At 37.2% G+C, this 20,283-nt stretch overlaps 1 protein-coding gene across 3 annotated transcripts; it reads right to left on the reverse strand.

Moving 5' to 3' along the window:
- Positions 1 to 598: 598 nt before the first annotated feature.
- Positions 599 to 18,141, reverse strand: LOC129437409 (uncharacterized). Of its 3 annotated transcripts, none has more exons than XM_073862512.1 (3): positions 17,877 to 18,138; positions 17,305 to 17,794; positions 599 to 1,796 (listed from the first exon to the last, which is right to left on the reverse strand). In XM_073862512.1, the coding sequence occupies exons 1-3, from the start codon at positions 17,913 to 17,915 to the stop codon at positions 694 to 696; spliced, it is 1,632 nt and encodes a 543-aa protein (XP_073718613.1). In that variant the 5' UTR covers positions 17,916 to 18,138; the 3' UTR covers positions 599 to 693. The 3 variants fall into 3 exon arrangements, with proteins under 3 accessions (XP_073718613.1, XP_073718614.1, XP_073718612.1); XM_073862513.1 differs by lacking the exons at positions 17,305 to 17,794; positions 17,877 to 18,138 and adding exons at positions 8,640 to 9,102; positions 9,189 to 13,150; XM_073862511.1 differs by lacking the exon at positions 599 to 1,796 and adding an exon at positions 13,038 to 14,278 and having other exon boundaries at positions 17,877 to 18,141.
- Positions 18,142 to 20,283: the final 2,142 nt, after the last annotated feature.

A 20,283-nucleotide genomic window follows, 5' to 3' on the forward strand; every position in this document is an offset into this window, starting at 1 on the left:
AAGTTGTACCACCGTTTGGCAGTGTGTAAAAAGGTATCTGGCCCTCCGTACAGAGATGATAGCTGTTTCTCAATGTCAAGGATACTTCTTTGGCAGGACTGGTCCTTCCAAGTCACTTCCTTCAGAGGTTAGGCGAGGCTAAATGGAACACTCTAGCAAGTGCCTGTCATTACGTCAGTGAAAAGGTCTGCTTTCGGTGCTGCATGCATAGGATTGTGGGTGATTTGAGAGCGCGAAGGCTACACATATGCATCCTTTCCTGTATATGGGATATTTTTTAAACGATGGACTCCTTGGTTGAAATCCGAGGATCCTCGACATTGGAACAGTCCTTCAACGGATGTCGATGACGTAGCATCCTCGAAATTCTGGTTTCTGAGAAATCGTATCTGACATTGAGAAACAACTAATGTAACAAAACTGCACAAACTCTGGCATCAGGCCATGCATCACCCCATTCTCTGATAACAAGTAATTTTGGAAGATTTTCTTCCATGTAGAAAATGAAACAGTGGGCTCTCTGACCGTTGGCAGAAAAAATGCAGGCATAGGTACAGATGCAGACATCGTTGCCAATTTTTGTAATGTTTAGAGCTCATTATGTAAAAGATTTAGAAAGCATGATTCACTTCACAACATGACTTACTTTATTATCATTCTTTTAGTCTCACCGCAGAACATTACATTACAGTGTTAAAATTTCTCTCTAATATGAACTCTCTGATGGACTTTTAAGTTACTTGAATAAGTAAACGTCTTGTCACATTGAGAGCATTTGAAAGGTTTTTCACCTGTATGAACTCTCTGGTGCTTTAGTAATGAAACCCGTTGACTAAAACTCTTCTCACAGACACTACAGTGATAAGGTTTCTCTCCAGAGTGAACTCTATGATGAACTATTAAGTTACTTAAACAAGCAAACGACATGTCACACTGAGAGCATTTGAAAGGTTTTTCACCTGTATGAGTTCTCTTGTGATTAAGTAAGTTATTGCAGTGACTAAAACTCTTCCCACAGACACTACAGTGATGAGGTTTCTCTCCAGTGTGAACTCTCTGATGAACTTTTAAGTTACTTGAATAAGTAAACGTCTTGTCACATTGAGAGCATTTGAAAGGTTTTTCACCTGTATGAATTCTCATGTGATTTAGTAATGAAACCCGTTGACTAAAACTCTTCTCACAGACACTACAGTGATAAGGTTTCTCTCCAGTATGAACTCTCTGATGAACTATTAAGTTACTTAAACAAGCAAACGACATGTCACACTGAGAGCATTTGAAAGGTTTTTCACCTGTATGAGTTCTCTTGTGATTAAGAAAGTTATTGCAGTGACTAAAACTCTTCCCACAGACACTACAGTGATAATGTTTTTCTCCAGTATGAAGTCTCTGATGAACTTTAAGATTGTCTTTGGTTTTGAAGTATTTTCCACATTCAGTGCAGTTGAAAGGCTTTTCATCACTGTGTGTCCTCATGTGAACATTTAGTTTAGAGGAAGAGACACAAATCTTCCCACACTGTTCACAGTTAAACTGCTTCTTTTTCTTCTTCTTCTTCTTCTTCTTCTCTCTGTGGTCTTCTGAATGAAGTTTCTTCTCTTGTAAGGTAGTAAAGCTGATCTCAGATCTGGTGAAGAGTTTCTGTTCTGTGTGTTTTCTTTCATGTCTCTCTAAAAGTCTCTGTGAGCTGAATGTCTTTCCACAGGTGATGCAGGAAAGAGTTTGTGCTGTCAGTCGCTCTTTTGATGTTGAGGACGTTATTTCTATATCCAAACATGAATCACTCTTCACATCTGAAAGAAACATGAAACAATTAAATTGTCTTTACACTCTTATTTACACAAAGAAGAATGAAGATTTGAGATGCTGTATCTTTTTCTGGATTCACACATATAGACAGAAGACAGGTGTCAGTCCTGTTATTACAGCTGGGTCATTGCTAGTGATGGGATATGTGAAGCAAGTGTTTGGAGTGCATGTGGAGCAAGGGCGTAGGTTTGATTCTGGCATTGGTGGGGACATAAATAAAATGGTTGCATTGCAAAAACTGTTTATCTCCGTTTACTTGACATAAACAACAGACAACTCAGTATGCACGTTACTCAGTGACATCTGACTCGCCACCCCCGGTGCCATCCCAAATTTAATGTACTATAATAAACAATTCGTTATGTCCTAGAGCCTAATAAACAGTAACTGTTAAAGTCTTTGTCAAAAAAAAAAAAGAAAATCACTTTGTAACATATATGAATCCATATTTACTTTATAACATTGAAGAATATGCAATTAATATTTAATTCTTAATTTAATTTTGCCAAAAAAATCCCAGTGTTGAAGTTGGTATGTATATCATGCTGTTTCCTGAACAACGTTTATTAACGTTTCTGTAGTTCACATTAAATCTTCTTTTCATTAACAGACAGTTAATCAGTGTGAAAAAAATAGTTTAAGTGTAAAATGCAACCTTACATTATGTCTACATCTGTGTAAAGTATTCAGCAATCATGACATGAATTCATGTTTTTACCATGTTGGGGTTATTTTCTTTCATGGATTTAGGAACCCCCTAAATAACCTTGCCACCCCATTTATAAAAGGTTGACATACGTTTGCAACTCCTTAGGTTAACATGGGATTGTCATGTATTGGTGAAAACACTGTCCTTGAATCATTATCTGACATAACTTGTTCTGTATTTTGTGCATGAAACAGTTACAGTGGGTATAATAATACTTTCTTCCTCACTTACCTGTAGCCCGAATAATCACGCGCGTCTTGTTGAGTGAACTTTGGCGCGTTGTACAAAGTGAAACCATCCTATCACACGTAGCGAGTAAAGAAAAGCTATGAAGTGATGTGAGTTAGAGAGGCGGGACTCAAGAAATGCTAATCCAATCATATTAGCGATGTGAGTTACGGAGGCGGGCATTGCAGAGAACGAAAGCTGTTAACCGTTTGTGTACCACATAGTGCGTTATTTTTACAGAACGGGATTGCAAAAGATTTCTAATCTCATTTAAATGATTCCTGAAAAAAATATAATAAGTAAAAAATAGAAAACACAAGAATAAGACGGACATCAGTGGTTATATGTAAATAGATTAATTTTGGTCGAAATTATTGCTAGGGACAATTCAGTCTTCCCTGAATATTGGTAAGGACATGTCCCTAGCGTCCCACCCTAAATCTACGCCCATGATGTGGAGAATAAATGAGTAGCATCTGCCTGCATAAGCGGAGGCTGCAGTTTCGGGACCGCAGTTATACGACCCTAGGTTTTTAGTGACAACGCCACCTAGCGAACTAGAGGACCAACAAAGATGGATGACAAGCAGTGTGTGAGTATCAAGTGTGAATCAATTTTTATTTGAACATTATAGCCAAAGTGATTGTGATTTGCTAAATAGTCTTGAAGGCATATCCATCATACGTTATATGGTAGGGCACGTTTATTTGTGTAGCACATTTCATACACAGAGGTCATTCAACGTGCTTTACATAGAATAATGCTGTAAATGACTTGTAAGCACATTCGTTTAATTAAACTGTTGCATGAAAGCGTGTGTTGACTTAGTGTAAGTACATGAAAACTGTATTACGCTGGTTTTAAAACCTTGTTAGTTACTAGTTTTTTTTAATAGTTAAAATAAAATAAATATGTTTTAACTGTCACATGCTCACAGTCAGTTAAAGCCTTTTTGACGTTACCACACAATACATGTTATGAGTATGTCTCTTTAAGATGTGGTTTTAATGTTGATTGAGACATGTGACATTTTTATAGTCAGACATAACAGTAGGCCATCATAATAATTGACTGTTAAAATACCACGTGTTAGATTGTGTCATGTACTGTGTTGTGTACCACTTTTTAACAGCATTTTTGTTAATCAGTGATTATGTTCTTTATGTACTATTTCAGTGAAGTGGAGGAATTTAATCGAATCATAGACAAACAATTGAAAAAAAGAGGGGAGAGCATCCAGTTGCTGCTGCATACATCACAATGTGTGCTTTAAATATTTAATATTTATATTTATCTATCTCTCTCTATTATTATTTTTTATCTGCTCAGATGTGCTTTATTGACATGAATGTTTCAAGAATCTTTGATCCTGTTATGAACAGTATGCAATACTAATATGAACATTACCTAGATAAGATTGATATAATTTTATACCATATATAATGTGTGTGCTCTGTGGTGACTAAGATCTTTAAAGTTTGAAATAAAAAATTAAAGAGTTGTTGAACGTTCAACTAAATGTTCCTGGTTTCATTAATTTCTTTATCTTTCTCTCACTTAGGAGTGAAGACGTTGTCCATGCAGTTCTTATGTTGTTCACATCATGAACAAATTTGGGTAACACTTTACAATAAGGTTAATCAGTTAACACTAGTTAACTACATTAGTTGCATGGACTAATAATAAACTGCACTGCATTTATTAATATTTGTTAATTTCAACAATTAGTAATACTTGATAGTAGTTAGTTAATGAATTGTGAATGAACATGAAAAAACAATTAAAAGCTTTATTTAGCTTAATAAAGATTAAGGTTAATAAATACTGTAACAAATGTTTTGCTTATGGTTTGTTCATGTTAGTTAATACATTAACTAATGTTAACTAATGAACCTTATTGTAAAGTGTTACTCAATTTTTTTGTGTGTGTTCAAATTCAACTGTTGCAATATATAATTTTATAAATACACAAATTTTAAATCTACCCCCAGAGTCATCCTTGTGTATTCCCTTTGTACTTGAATATGTGATTGACTAAAAAGGCTAAAAATACAAGATTCCTTGTTTATCTTACTCGATGAGTTATTAAATAATGCAACGTAGAGCCAATAATTACTTAACATTCCTAAAAATCAGATTTAATTTCAATAAAGAAAGCAGTATTTTTGTGTAATAAACCTTTAAAAACATCTAAAACTTTAAAAGTAGTTTAAATTGGGTGAATATACTGCATATGTGGCACTTTGTTAGAGTAGCATCTGCCTGCACCACCAGAGGCTACAGTTTCGCTAGATGGCGCTGTTAAAAAAAAAACGAGGGTCCTAAAACTGCGGTCCTGAAACTGCGGTCCTGAAACTGCAGCCTCCGCCTGTGCAGACAGATAATGTTGGACTAAATGGGCATGCTAGATGAAGCCTTGATTCAGGGCATGTGTTGTTAATGTAGAAATCACGTGACCAATGACAAACAAAACTCGCGCCACCTTGTGGGTGGTTGTGGCATTTTAGTGTCAGATAGGTGTCAGGAGTAGTAGAAGCAGAGTGTTGGATAGTTTATTATTAGTAGGAGATTATACTACTAGTTATACAACCCCAAAACAGAAAAAGTTGGGACACAGTAGAAATTGTGAGTAAAAAAGGAATGGAATAATTTACAAATCTCATAAGCTTGTATTTTGTTCACAGTAGAATATGGATGGCATATCAAGTGTTGAAGGTGGGATGTTTTGAAATGTCATGCCAAATATTGGCACATTTTGGATCTCGTGGGAGCTGCACATTCCAAAAAGGTTGGGACGGGTAGCGGTGAGAGGCCGGAAGATTTTGATGTATATATAAGGAACAGTTGAAAGACCAATTTGCAACTTATTAGGTCAATTGGCAACATGATTGGGTATAAAAAGAGCCTCTCAGAGTGGCAGTGTCTCTCAGAGGTCAAGATGGGCAGAGAATCACCAATTCCCCCAATGCTGCAGCGAAAAATAGTTTTCTGAGTTTCTCAGAGAAAAATTGCAATGAGATTGAAGTTATCATCATCTACAGTGCATAATATCATTCAAAGATTCAGAGAATCTGGAACAATCTCTGTGCGTAAGGGTCAAGACCGGAAAACCATACCAGATGCCCGTGATCTTCGGGCCCTAAGACAGCACTGCATCACATACAAGAATGCTACTGTAATGGAAATAATAACATGGGCTCAGGAATACTTCCAGAAAACATTGTCAGTGAACACAATCCACCTTGTCATTCGCTGTTGCCAGCTAAAACTCTATAGGTCAAAAAAGAAGCCATATCTAAATATGATCCAGAAGCACAGGCGTTTTCCCTGGGCAAGGGTCATTTAAAATGGACTTTGGTAAAGTGGAAAACTGTTCTGTGGTCCAACAAATCAAAATTTGAAGTTCTTTTTAGAAAACTGGGACGCCATTTCATCCGGACTAAAGAGGACAATGACAACCCAAGTTGTTTTTAGCGCTCATTTCAGAAACTTGCATCTCTGATGGTTTGGGGTTGCATGAGTGCGTGTGGCATGGGCAGCTTACACATCTGGAAAGGCACCATCAATGCTGAAAGGTTTATCCAAGTTCTAGACACATTTGATCCCATTCAGACGTCGTCTCTTTCAGGGAAGACCTTGCATTTTCCAACATGACAATGCCAGACCACATACTGCATCAATTATAACATCAAGACTGCGTAGAAGAAGGATCTGAGAACTGAAATGGCCAGCCTGCAGTCCAGATCTTTCACCCAAAGAAAAGATTTGGTGCATCATAAAGCGGAAGATGCGACAAAGAAGACTTAAGACAGTTGAGCAACTAGAAGCCTGTAATAGACAAGAATAGGACAACATTCCTATTCCTAAACATTGGTCCTCCTCCAGCTGTTCCTTATATGCACATTTAACTTTTCTGGCCTCTTATTGCTACCTGTCCCAACTTTTTTTGGAATGTGTAGCTCTCATGAAATCCAAAATGAGCCAATATTTGGCATGCCATTTCAAAATATCTTACTTTCAACATTTGATATGTTATCTATATTCTACTGTGAATAAAATATAAGTTTATGAGATTTGTAAATTATTCCATTCCTTTTTTACTCACAATTTCTACTTTGTCCCAACTTTTTCTGTTTTGGGGTTGTAGTTTATATTAGGGATGAGCACGAGTACTTGATTGCTTGAGTACTCGAACATGGCATTGATGTTTAATCACGAAAACGATGATCATGTGGGGTTTTTTTTTGTGGTTATGGCATTTGGATGTCTGGTGGTTAGCATTACAAGCGCCTGGGGAAGTAGAGACTGGGTGCGTGTTTGACGTTGTGTTGAGCTTAACAGACCGGCGTATGACATCAGCAACGTTACCATACACGATTCAAAAACAAACAGATAAAGTCCGCTCCTCGGCAACCCGACGATACGCAGAATGCTTTGAAGCTGAACACACCTCGCATCACGAGGCACTATGATTAAAAAGGATGCAGTGATTTGGGGATTTACTTCAGTAGGACGAAAATACAGTCAGTCAGATGCAAAATGTACAGGCGCCTTCACAAATTCCCTCATATAATCTCATATTTAAAAATCAAAGGGGGGTTTCCAGGACAAGGATTACCTTAAACCAGGACTAGGACTTCGTTTAATTAGGAAATATAACTAGTTTTAACAATCATGCTGTACTAAAAACATTACTTGTGCGCATGTTAGGCAAAACAAAGGGCACTGATGTATTTTAAAATATGTCAGTGCAAGTTGTTTTCAGTTTGGACAGCTCTTACATTTATTTTAGTCTAGAAATAAAAAAGAGAGACATAAATGCACATCCCCAGTTTATATATTGTGGTGCTGGCGATAATTCGATAATGTTAATTTTCTAATTCTAATTTTCTATAAATTTACCCAATAAAACGATAATGACCGTTCGATAAGTGATTGATAAAGACAAAACATATAAAGTAATGCATGATTATTTGTGAGTGGTTCTAAACCCCATGGCTCCAATTCTCTTCAGAACACATTTTTAGATATTTTTCATTAAAACCAGTAGGCTTCTATCTGTCCCATTGTTAGTTTCACAATTCTTTTCCTCAGAAAATAATCAAGGACAACGTCAATAGGTCCATCATTCATTCAACAAAAAAAATTATGAATAAATGAGAACACTTTTGTGCGCAAAGAAAACAAAACAATTCATTTCATTCCACAATTTGTTCCCCACCTTGGTTATTCAGAGCATGTTCATGATGACCAGACATGCTGCTGAAGGCACCTGCTGATGGAGTTGCCAGCGTACAGAATACACTGATAAGTACTGATAAGTTTAAGTATTGTTTGCATAATGGCTTAAATGTTTGCATAATGGCTTAAATAAAAATGCTGATAAAAACAAAAACATTGCTAACTATGTCAGCAGATGACGTGGGAGGAGGAGAACAAATTATTAAATAAAAGTGTTTGTTTTGGTTTCTCTGCTGTGGGTACAAAAGTATTCTCTTCACTTTAGAATATTATTATATTACTGAATGACTGATGGACCTTTTTTGAGATGTCCTCCATTACCTCTCTGGGGAAAGGATTGTAAAACCAACTAAAGTCAATGGGACAGGCAGAAGCCCCCTGAACTCAATCAAAAATATCCAAAAATGTGTTCTGAAGAGAATCAAAGCACTTGTGGGTTTAGGACGACACGTGAGTAAGTGATTTATGATAGAATTATCATTTTGGGGTGAACTAAACATTTAAGCCTACATGCTTGTTGCGCAATAATCCTTTAACATTTTAGTAAATAAATGTTTTGGTCTTTTGATTAATGAGTTTGTGACTGAAAACCCAAACCATGACAGTTAAAAATGTTAAAAACACAACAACAATAATTAAGGAGACATACCTGATGGAATAAAATCATCATTTTCCTCAGTGCGATCTTCTGTGGGTTCAGTTTTGATTTCTGTGGGTTCAGTTTTGATTTCTGTGGGTTCAGTTTTAATCTTCATCATGAGGTTCGTGCAGTCGATGAGTTTAACTGAACACATCTTCAGTTTGGTCTGCAGGATCTGTTGATGTTCTCCAGCGTTACAGACAGAATCCAGAGACTCTGTGGAGGTTTGATCCTCCTGTAAGCTCTGTTTACTGTCACACACTGTAGTGTCCTGAGTGTCTGTGGGCTTTGACTCAGTATAACAGAGTAAAGTTAGACTGAGATCGGAGTCCTGTGTGTGTCTGGATTTCTCTTCAGAGAGTTTAGAGTCCAGCAGTGTCTGTGGTGTGCGGCTCTGATCTCTGCTCATCCACACTGAATCCAGACTCCCATCATCAGTCACATACACTGAAGATTCACAACAATCCACATCCTGACAACACAACACACACAGACAGTAAGATTAGAAATTATTTAATGTTGTATGATACAGGTAAATGATGTTTAAACTGTACAAACCTCTCGTTTCATTGCTAAATCTCCTCTTAACGTCAGCTTTGTCTCCAGTAACGTCACCTCTTTCTTCAGCTGAGAGATTTCTGTGATGAAATCATCAATATATCCAGCATTGACAGATCAGTTCCTACTCAACGTCTCAACACTTAATACACAAAGACAAGACTCTGTCTACACTCAATGAAACACGCAAGAGAGAAAAACTGTGAGGATACACAAACACATCTCACGCGCCGCTTGCTTGCTTTCTTTCTTTCTTTCTTTATTTCTTTCTTTCTTTCGTGAGTTTATTTGCGGACTAAAGAGCTGCAGCGCCTCCTGCTGTACTGGAGACAGAAGACGCTCATGCTTTACAATGGATTTAGTAAAACAACTAGGCGTCTCAATTATGGCCAGAAATCATCACAAACTATTGTATAAAGTAATGACTAAATAAAAAGAAGGGGTGGGAAAATAATTGCTGAAGAATAAAGACAGAACATCAAGATTTAAAAGTCAAAAAGAACGTCTTTCCAACATTATGATTACGTTATTAAACAAAAGGTCTCACAAATGTTGCACTTTAGTGTGGTTTGTTTTCGTAGTGAACAGATGTGATATTTAAGTTTTTTGACTGCATAAAGAAAATGACAACGTTTTTAAATTCAGGGTGTGGTTTTTATGTTGTGCTGCAACATTATCTAATTACAAATACAACGTTGTGTAAAGTTGTAAAAATGTTTAGTGCTTGTATTCTTAATCTGATCATAATCGTCTTTTTCCTGTTTTTCTGTTGATCTTTATGTCTTTAAAAGATTGATTTTTTCTCTTTATTTTTTTTTTCTTTAGCACATTTTCCCCTCCTCTTATTTTTATTTTGTTTTTACTTTATACAATAGCTTGTGATGATTTCTGGTAGTGGACAATATTTGGGATGCGAGGACATTTTATTTTAACAGTTTTTGCATTCTCTTTTGTTGGAAACCTTTTAGTGAAGACCAGAAGACTTTGATTTCCTCGAGCTTTAGTCTTTATTGCAGAAAGCGATCTTCAAATCAGAGCATAGAGCCCAAGCCCAAGTCTGACTTACAGCCCTACATTGCATTCATACACATTTTAGCAGGCAGTCCCCTAAACTAGGCAAGGCAAGGCAAGGCAAGTTTATTTGTATAGCACATTTCATACACAGAGGTCATTCAAAGTGCTTTACACAGAAATGAGAAAACAATATATAAAAAAGAAAATGTAAAAACACGATAAGATCACGAAAATGATAGATGAGTATTTAAAATAACAATTAAAGAAAATAAATGTGATTTTAATAAAACAGTTTAAAATGTTAAAAAGAATAAAACAGGAGTAAAAGTGACTTGAGTTAAACGTGCAGTCAGTGTGAAGCAGCACAGTGCTCATTCAGTAAATGCAGAGTTAAACAGATGTGTTTTTAATCTAGATTTAAAAGTGTTTACTGTTGAAGCACATCTGATCTCTTCTGGAAGCTGATTCCAGCTAGAGGTGGCATATTAATAAATAAATGCTGACGCACCTTGTTTTGAGTGAACCCTTGGTATCTCTAACTGACTTGATCCTAATGATCTGAGTAATCTGTTAGGTTTATATTCAGTTAGCATATCTGTCATGTATTTGAGTCCTAAGCCATGAAGTGATTTATAAACGAGTAACAATACTTTAAAATCTATTCTAAATGTGACAAACTAAAAACAAAGCACTCAACTTTAAAATTATCGAACATCAAAAAAACAAAAGGATGTAACCCTGCCACTCCCAATCCTTCAGTCTCACCAACCCTTAATCCCATCAACATTACCATCTCACCCACTGTCTCACTCAGACCATTTTATTATCATAGAAATGTGTTCACACCGTGTGCACGCAATTTATATCTCTTCAATCACTTCCATGCAATTGTTTGATCTTTTCCGAAGTGTGTATGCGCTCAGACTGCGTCCTCTTGTGCATTCGCAAATTCATCAGCTCTCGCCCGCTCTCTGGAAAGTGACGCTTTGGTCCGCAACGCCCCGCTGATCGCGTGCGCGTCTCTCAACAAACGGTCTCTGTGTGTTGCGCTGGGTGCAGAGTGCTCATGGGAGTTGTAGTTTCCCAGTGTCGCATTGCGTATTGTTTATCATTTCGCATAACTTTTAAGAAAATTACAATTAAAAAATTATATTCAACCTGCCAAAGTGGCTAGTGGGATTTGCTGTCTTACCCGCCACGGCCGAAATCTACCCGCATTTGGCGGGTGTTAAAGCAACACTATGTAGTTTTTTACCTTTAAATAATGTCTCTAAAATTATTTCAGTGCTAGAACAACTCTTAACTGGACAAATTGTACTGTTGCTGCAACCTGAGCAGCCTCCTAGCTGCTACAAGCACACTCTGAAAGTGGCGGTGGAGGGTAGGAAACACAGCCCCCCCTGCCTGCAGAAGAGTGTCTAATACCAGGCACTGTTGCGCTTTTCAACCACATGGGGGAGCTGTAAGTCCTTTTTACACGGAAACTACAAAGTGTTGCTTTAATGTCAACCCCTGGTAAATACCGTAAATTCAAATAATTCACTTACTGTCAGCAAAAACGAGCCTTGGTTTGTGCTCTCTGGAAGAGAAAAGCCCACTTGCATATCTTTGTTCAGCTTGTCTATTTTTGTCTGTAAGTTACAACTTTCGGCGGGGGCAAAAGATTACGTTGCTGACTGTGCACGAAACAGAATCGAATGCACACCAAAAGTTACCAGTGCCTTTGTAAGTGACGACAACGATGTGTGAACGATTGTGTTAACGACCGTATAGCTGCCTTGTTTGTTAGCTCAAAGTTTTTATTTGTTTATTAATTTAATGTATATTATTTCTTCCCCAAGCTCATAAAATAAATTTGGGTCTCACCTAAATTGGCAGGGTCGGTCGGAAACCGGAACCAAACAAAAAAAATGTGTTATGCCTTATAATAGTCCTAAGTATGATGTGAAAACCTGCATGAAGAAACATGCGTTCGCCTATATTAAAATTAATAATTACTCTCACGTGTAAAAGTTAATGCAAAAAGGAAATGACTATTTATGTTTTTAAATTTAAATGATTCATTTTTATATGTCTGCTTTTTGTATAGCAGAGGAGAATGCTTGTGCTGCTGGAGAACAGTCTGCATATCAGAGGCGTGCACAAAAGGAGCAGAAAACACATATCTATTTAATTTTAGTGATACCTCTAATTAATGCTGTTATTTTGGCAAGGTGTTACAGTATATAATTGCTGTAAAAATATATAAATGCTGCGGTGACTCGTGTGTAATGCTGCATCCATTCAATGCTGGAGGATAACGACAATGGCTTGTGTTTATTGGCTGGGTGCATTTAGCTTACGAACTAACAATTGGATGCCAGTCTCATTAATATGAGGATCAGCATTCAGGAGGTGATTTGCATTGACTATTTATGGTTAAAATGGGCGTGTATAGGGCGGGATGTGAGGCAGATTCACGTACGCACATTTTAAGGTGATTCGTGATTTATAAAAGGAATATTGCTTGCTTGTGTGCGTACGCTATTTTTGGCGTTTAGTACGTAGACTTTTAGTAAGGATCCTTATAAATGAGGCCCCAGACAAGAGTGTTATTGTGTGTAACACAATGTAACATCACGTTTAAAAGTAAGTTATGATTGATGTCTGTCAGACACAGCGGCGGCTATTTTCTTTGTTTTACTAACGTGGCATTTATATACACACTAGCATATCTGAGTGGTGTTCCAATTAATGGGAGTGGCTTGCAGAGCTGTGCACTGTGATGCATTGTGGGAGTTGTAGTTTTTCATACAAATTTGCCCTAAAGTCACATTCTGTCTTTTCTCGGTCAAATAGGAACAAAATTCTAAATTTATTTTACATATCGACTACAAATATGACCCGCTTTCAACAAAGATGAATGTTTCCATCGATGAAATTTCCATTTAAGCAAACGTCATCTCACACTGAGGGTTTATCATCTGTATGGAGTCTCTTGTGCTTAAGTAAGTTTGACTTTTGACTAAAACTCTTCCCACAGACACTACAGTGATAAGGTTTCTCTCCAGTATGAACTCTCTGATGAACTCTTAAATGAGATGAACTAGAGAAGCTCTTCCCACAGTGAGCGCAGACGTAAGGTTTCTCTCCAGTATGAACTCTCTGATGACCTCTTAAATGAGATGAATTAGAGAAGCTCTTCCCACAGTGAGCGCAGACGTAAGGTTTCTCTCCAGTATGAACTCTTTGATGAACTCTTAAATGAGATGAATTAGAGAAGCTTTTCCCACAGTGAGCGCAGACGAAAGGTTTCTCTCCAGTATGAACTCTCTGATGGGATATGAAGTGACTTGAATAAACAAAAGTCTTGTCACACTGAGAGCATTTGAAAGGTTTTTCACCTGTATGATGTCTCTTGTGATTTAGTAATGAAGTTTGTTGATTGAAACTCCTCCCACAGACACTACAGAGATAAGGTTTCTCCCCAGTATGAACTCTCTGATGGTCATTTAAGTTAGTTGAAAAAGTAAACGTCATGTCACATTGAGAGCATTTGTAAGGTTTTTCACCTGTATGGAGTCTCTTGTGCTTAACTAAGTTTGACTGGTTACTAAAACTCTTCCCACAGAAACTACAGTGATAAGGTTTTTCTCCTGTGTGAAGTCTCTGATGAACTTTAAGATTGTCTTTGGTTTTGAAGTAATTTCCACATTCAGTGCAGTAGAAAGGTCTTTCACCGCTGTGTATCCTCATGTGAACATTTAGATTATAGGAAGAGACACAACTCCTCCCACACTGCTCACAGTGAAACTGCTTCTTCTTCTTCTTCTGCTGCTTCTTCTTCTTCTTCTTCTGCTTCTTCTTCTTCTCTCTGTGGTCTTCTGAATGAAGTTTCTTCTCTTGTAAGGTAGTAAAGCTGATCTCAGATCTGGTCAAGAGTTTCTGTTCTGTGTGTTTTCTCTCATGTCTCTCTAAAAGTCTCTGTGAGCTGAATGTCTTTCCACAGGTGATGCAGGAAAGAGTTTGTGCTGTCAATCGCTCTTTTGATGTTGAGGACGTTATTTCTATATCCAAACATGAATCACTCTTCACATCTGAAAGAAATATGAAACAATTACATTGTCATTTTACTCTTATTTACACAAAGAAGGATGAAGAATTGAGATTCTGTATCTTTTTCTAGATTCACACATATAGACAGAAGACGGCTGTCCGTCCTTTTATTACAGCTGGGTCATTGTAGGACTGTCGCGGTAACCGCATTACCACGCTACTGACAAGCCCAACCAACCGCATGGAAAAAAGCAACCGCAACAACCGCGCCTTTCTAGCCTGGGTGCCAGCCGATCTTAGCCCCGCCCACATTATTTTGAGAACGGGAAGATCGGTCTGGGGTTTTTTCGTTGAGGAGCTACTATGCTAGACCCAAAGCTGGTCGAACCAATCAAATTGTCAGGGCGGGCTTTATACGATGATGGACAGATGATCAACAGTAACCACGTCATCAAAGAGCGCGTGTGTTGAATCTGTTTACAACGAAGTGGCTGCTGCTGTAGAATTCAGATGTGTGGATTCTGACATTGAGTCTGTTCTAAAAGATATCGACAGAGCATTGATTTAAAAAGAGGAACAGAGAAACGCGAGCAAGGCATCTGTTGATGTTTTTGCTGTCCTTCCTACGGGATTCGGCAAAAGTTGGTCGCAACTGCCGGCAGCCATATCACCCTGTAGCCCAAGACAGCTTGCCCACAGAAGCTAAGCAGGGCTGAGCCTGGTCAGTACTTGGATGGGAGACCACCTGGGAAAACCAGGTTGCTGCTGGTAGAGGTGTTAGTGAGACCAGCAGGGGGTGCTCACCCTGTGGTCTATGTGGGTCCTAACACCCCAGTGTAGTGACGGGGACAGTATACTGTCAAAAAAAGCACCGTCCTTCGGATGAGACGTTAAACCGAGGTCCTGACTCTCTGTGGTCATTAAAAATCCCAGGATGTCCTTCGAAAAAGAGTAGGGGTGTGCCCCGGCATCCTGGCCAAACTTGCCCATTGGCCTACTAATCATCCCTCATACTAATTGGCTATATCACTCCGTCTCCTCACCACTAATAAGCTGGTGTGTGGTATGCGTTCTGGCGCAATATGGCTGCCGTCGCATCATCCAGGTGGATGCTGCACATTGGTGGTGGTTGAGGAGATTCCCCCATTCATATGAAAAGCGCTTTGAGCACTGAGAAAAGCGCTATATAAATGTAACGAATTATTATTATTAAAAGTACTTTAATATAACTGATCAACCCAAATAACGGCAAAATATAACTGGTTGCTTACCAGCATCAAAACCTCATAAAAAACCTATAAAGGTCTTTTTTCTTTGTGCGTCCGCTCCGTGGATGCAGCAACATAACGCTGCGGTTGCTTTTGTGAATTTACTGCACACTTGACTTTCACCTAGACATTTAGATAAGCAAGTTTTTTCAACAGTATCTGCGTGAAACATTTTAAACATTGATGATCATCTGCCGACTCGACTGTTTCATCACATCCTCTATACACGGAGAGTCTGCTTTATTAAAGCGTAACTAAATCCCTGGTCAAAGCCTGACTCCACCCACTGGCAATATTTGAAAAATGCAAGAAAAGTGGGCAGATCCCAACAAAGATAGAGGGGACGAACTAAGCTCGTTCCAAGTGTGTGGTGAGATTGTAACAAGGGCGTGGTGAGCTTGAACCTGCTTACGTAATGAGTCATTTTTTGGACCCAACATCCAATAGAAAAAAATCACCTGCAGTAGCCACTGTTCAACCTGAAGAGGGCAGCACTCAGACGTTTTTACACCATATATTGCAGTATTGAAACACTTTATATCCAAATGTCAAAAAACTTATTAAAATCAATGAACAGCACTAATAAAGCATTATTTTTTACAGATCATTAACTTAAAAAAGTTGGTTTAGGCTTTAGTTACTCTTTAACAGCCTTTCCTTTGCTCCGCGTAAACTAAACGTTTCCGCTTTTTACTTTTTTACTCGCATATATTTCTACATATTTTCGACAAAGGAAGACACATATAATGTAAGTTATTATAGATAGCATTTAAGCTTGTTCTGAAATGATGACAAATCTGTGTGACTAAAAATGACCTCTCCAGCTTAACTTAGCCAAAATAATGATACATTCGTTTTCATACTTTATATATACATGTTAATTTATCTACTAATTATTAAAAATGCCCTAAATTATTATGCATTGCCTTCTGTATTGCATTCGTTTTGTACATTTACAGGTGCACAAATACTGGCTAATTTTAATTTCTTTAAGACACTGCTGTGTTCTGTATTGACCGATGCTCTGATAATTTGCGCTTAACAAGCCTAAATGATGTTCTTCAATTTATTTTTGTTTTCTCAAAAATATATTTAGCTGTAGTAAAGCTTGTGTTATTCTTTTTTTTCATCAGGGGAAATACATGTAGCCTACCCTTCTTCTACATTAGTTCACTTCATTGTTCTGGATTTAAAAAATAATTTTATTTTAGTAAATGAAGGCGGTAAAACAGCATACTGTTCTGGTGAGCCACACAAAATCACCGCAAGGAAAATTCCTTCACCGCGACAGCCCTAGGTCATTGCACATCACATAAACCAAAATTTGAGACTTTCACAATCCTTGTTGCATTATATAAGGACACTTCTAAAATGAAAGTCTTTTTAAGATATAATTCACCCCAAAATAAAGCAATAAGCCACAGTGTTTTTGGTATCACACATGTTAAAAGTTTTAAGGTGCTTTATTAAGAAATATTTCAAATTCACATATAACAGCAAAATCATGGGTGGTACGCATATATCTTAAACAACCTACAGGGAACGTTCTGTGTTTACTGGGCTCCTAGCTTTTATCAAAAATATCTAAAAATGTCTTCTGAAGATAATCAGAGCACTTTGGGGTTTAGAACGACACAAGATTTATCATTATGGGTTGAACTAACCCTTTAAGCCTACGTCATGCCTGTTGCTCAATAAGTAATAAAGATATCCTAAACTCCTTTAGTACTTACATTTTTTGGTCTTTTGATTAGTGAGTTTGAGACTGAAAAAACACAACAATAATTAAGGAGACATACCTGATGGAATAAAATCATCATCTTCCTCAGTTCGATCTTCCTCTTCTGTGGGTTCAGTTTTGGTTTCTGTGGGTTCAGTTTTTATTTCTGTGGGTTCAGTTTTAATTTCTGTGGGTTCAGTTTTAATCTTCATCATGAGGTTCTTGAAGTCAATGAGTTTAACTGAACACATCTTCAGTTTGGTCTGCAGGATCTGCTGCTGTTCTCCAGCGTTACAGACAGAATCCAGAGACTCTGTGGAGGTTTGATCCTCCTGTAAGCTCTGTTTACTGTCACACACTGTAGTGTCCTGAGTGTCTGTGAGCTTTGACTCAGTATAACAGAGTAAAGTCAGACTGAGATCGGAGTCCTGTGTGTGTCTGGATTTCTCTTCAGAGAGTTTAGAGTCCAGCAGTGTCTGTGGTGTGCGGCTCTGATCTCTGCTCATCCACACTGAATCCAGACTCCCATCATCAGTCACATACACTGAAGATTCACAACAATCCACATCCTGACAACACAACACACACAGTAAGATTAGAAATGGTTTGATGTTGTATGATTCAGGTAAATGATGTTTAAGCTATACAAACCTCTCGATTCATTGCTAAATCTCCTCTTGACCTCAGCATTGTCTCCAGTAACGCCACCTCTTTCTTCAGCTGAGAGATTTCTGTGATGAAATCATCAATATATCAGCATGGATGGACAGATCAGTTCCTACTCAACGTCTCAAAACTTAAATACACAAAGACAAGACTCTGTTTACACTCAATGAAACACGCAAGAGAGAAAAACACTGAGGATACACAAACACATCACACGCGCGCCCTTTCTTTCTTTCTTTCTTTAGTGAGTTGATGTGTGCGGACTAAAGAGCTGCAGCGCCTCCTGCTGTACTGGAGAGAGAAGACGCTCACTGCTTTACAATGGATTTGGTAAAACAAGTATGCGTCTCAATTATGGCCATAAATCATCACAAACTATTGTATAAAGGAATGACTAAAAAAAGAAGGGTAAAAAATAGCTGAAGAATAAAGACTTCATCAAGCTTTTAAAGTCATAAACATCGTAGGACAAAGAGATTATAATCAGATTAAAAATACAAACACAAACGTTTTTACAATGTTATATTTTAATTGTAATTAGGTAATGTTGCAGCACAACATTTTATAAACGTTTTAAAAACCACACCCTAAATAAAAACAAAATGCCCGCTATGCCCAATTACCAATCCTGCCTACCATTATAAAACAAAACACTATTAATAAAGCTGAGATACATTTAAACCAATGTATACACTGGTTGTATTTTGGTATGGTCATGACGTTCTTTAAACGTCTTTCCAACATTATGATTATGTTATTTTAACACCTAAACAAAAGGTCTCACAAATGTTGCATTTTAGTCTGGTTTTGTTTTAGTAGTGAACACATATGTAGTCTTTATTGCAGAATGCGATCTTCAAATCAGAGCATAGAGCCAAAGCCCAAGTCTGACTTACAGCTACATTGGATTTATACCCATTTTAGCAGGCGGTCCCCTAAACTGAAAATAAAGCACTCAACTTTAAAAGTATTAAACATCAAAACATTAAAAGGAAGTAACCCTGCCACTCCCAATCCTTCAGTTTCACCAACCCTTAATCCCATCAACATTACCATCTCACTCACTGTCTCACCCAGACCATTTTATTATCATAGAAATACCATTCACCATCGACTCAGACCCATGGCCCAAGCATAAACAAATAGCCATCAACTCAAACAATTAGGGTCACAGTTACCTGGATAATTTCTTTCATATTAAGATGAGACAGAAACTTGCAGGAACCCAGATTATTATTTACAAACCTGCTATACAAAACGTCACTGATGTACTGCTTTACTGGTTTTTGTCTGTTATATAGAAATAAGGCCAACACAAAGCTTTAAGTTTGTCATCCAGGAGTTTATATATTTGTATGTGAGAGATGACACAGCAACAGATGGAAGAGTAGAAGATGAAGCAAAGATGATGATGATGAGACGACAGGAGCTTTTTTGTTGTTTGCATCATAATATTTAATTCTGTGTAACTGGAACCTGTTGTACACAAACGTGGAAAATTACACTGCTTCATGTTCAAAGAAAAATATTTGGTTATTATATCTATTGGTTCTTCCTAACCCCAAAATAGCTGGAAGAAATCTAAAAAAAAAAGACAAACCAAAGCTATCGGGCAGTTATTTTTTATAGACAAATGTATTTATTGATGGACACATTATTGAAATTTTTATGTAATGCTCTACTAGTTTCATTTTCATAGATAAAGATATCACACCTCTTATAAATAATGCAAGTATGTTTACATTGCCATAGAACTATAACATTACCAGTGTTGGGGAAAGTTACTTTTAAAAGTAATGCATTACAATATGAAGTTACTCCCCAAAAAAGTAACTAATTGTGTTACTTAGTTACTTTTACTGGAAAGTACTGTTTATTTTACGTTTAAGTTACTTTTGCATTATTTTTTCTTACATTGCAAGTTTTTTATGATTGAGAAGTTCTGCATTCAGAAATTGCATATTTCCATCGCAAAAATGTCAAGCTCTGTTCTGCCATCTCAATTTCTGACTTAAACTGTTCACGCATAAAGTGTGTAATACGTTCAATTTAATGCAGTAAATGTTTTTTTTAACATCTAATTAATTAAACTGAAAAGTAACTCACATTACTTTTTAAAAAAGTAACTCACATATTAATGTGTGCATTTATAAAGTAATGGGTTACTTTAATCATTACTTCATAAAAGTAATATTATTACGTTATAACAGCGGTTATAATGCGTTACCCCCAACACTGAATAATAAAAACCTAACGTTATGTTTACAGACACGCTTGCATTTTAAAATAGATTATTCTCCATAAAACTAAAACTAGGTTTAATGTTGTAGCTTGAAGCACGCAGAGGATCCAAGTGCAGTATTATTTATTAAAGTAATTCCAAACAGACAGT

Source organism: Misgurnus anguillicaudatus, chromosome 24, assembly GCF_027580225.2.
Source record: "Misgurnus anguillicaudatus chromosome 24, ASM2758022v2, whole genome shotgun sequence".
In the NCBI taxonomy this organism is placed as follows: Eukaryota; Metazoa; Chordata; class Actinopteri; order Cypriniformes; family Cobitidae; genus Misgurnus; species Misgurnus anguillicaudatus.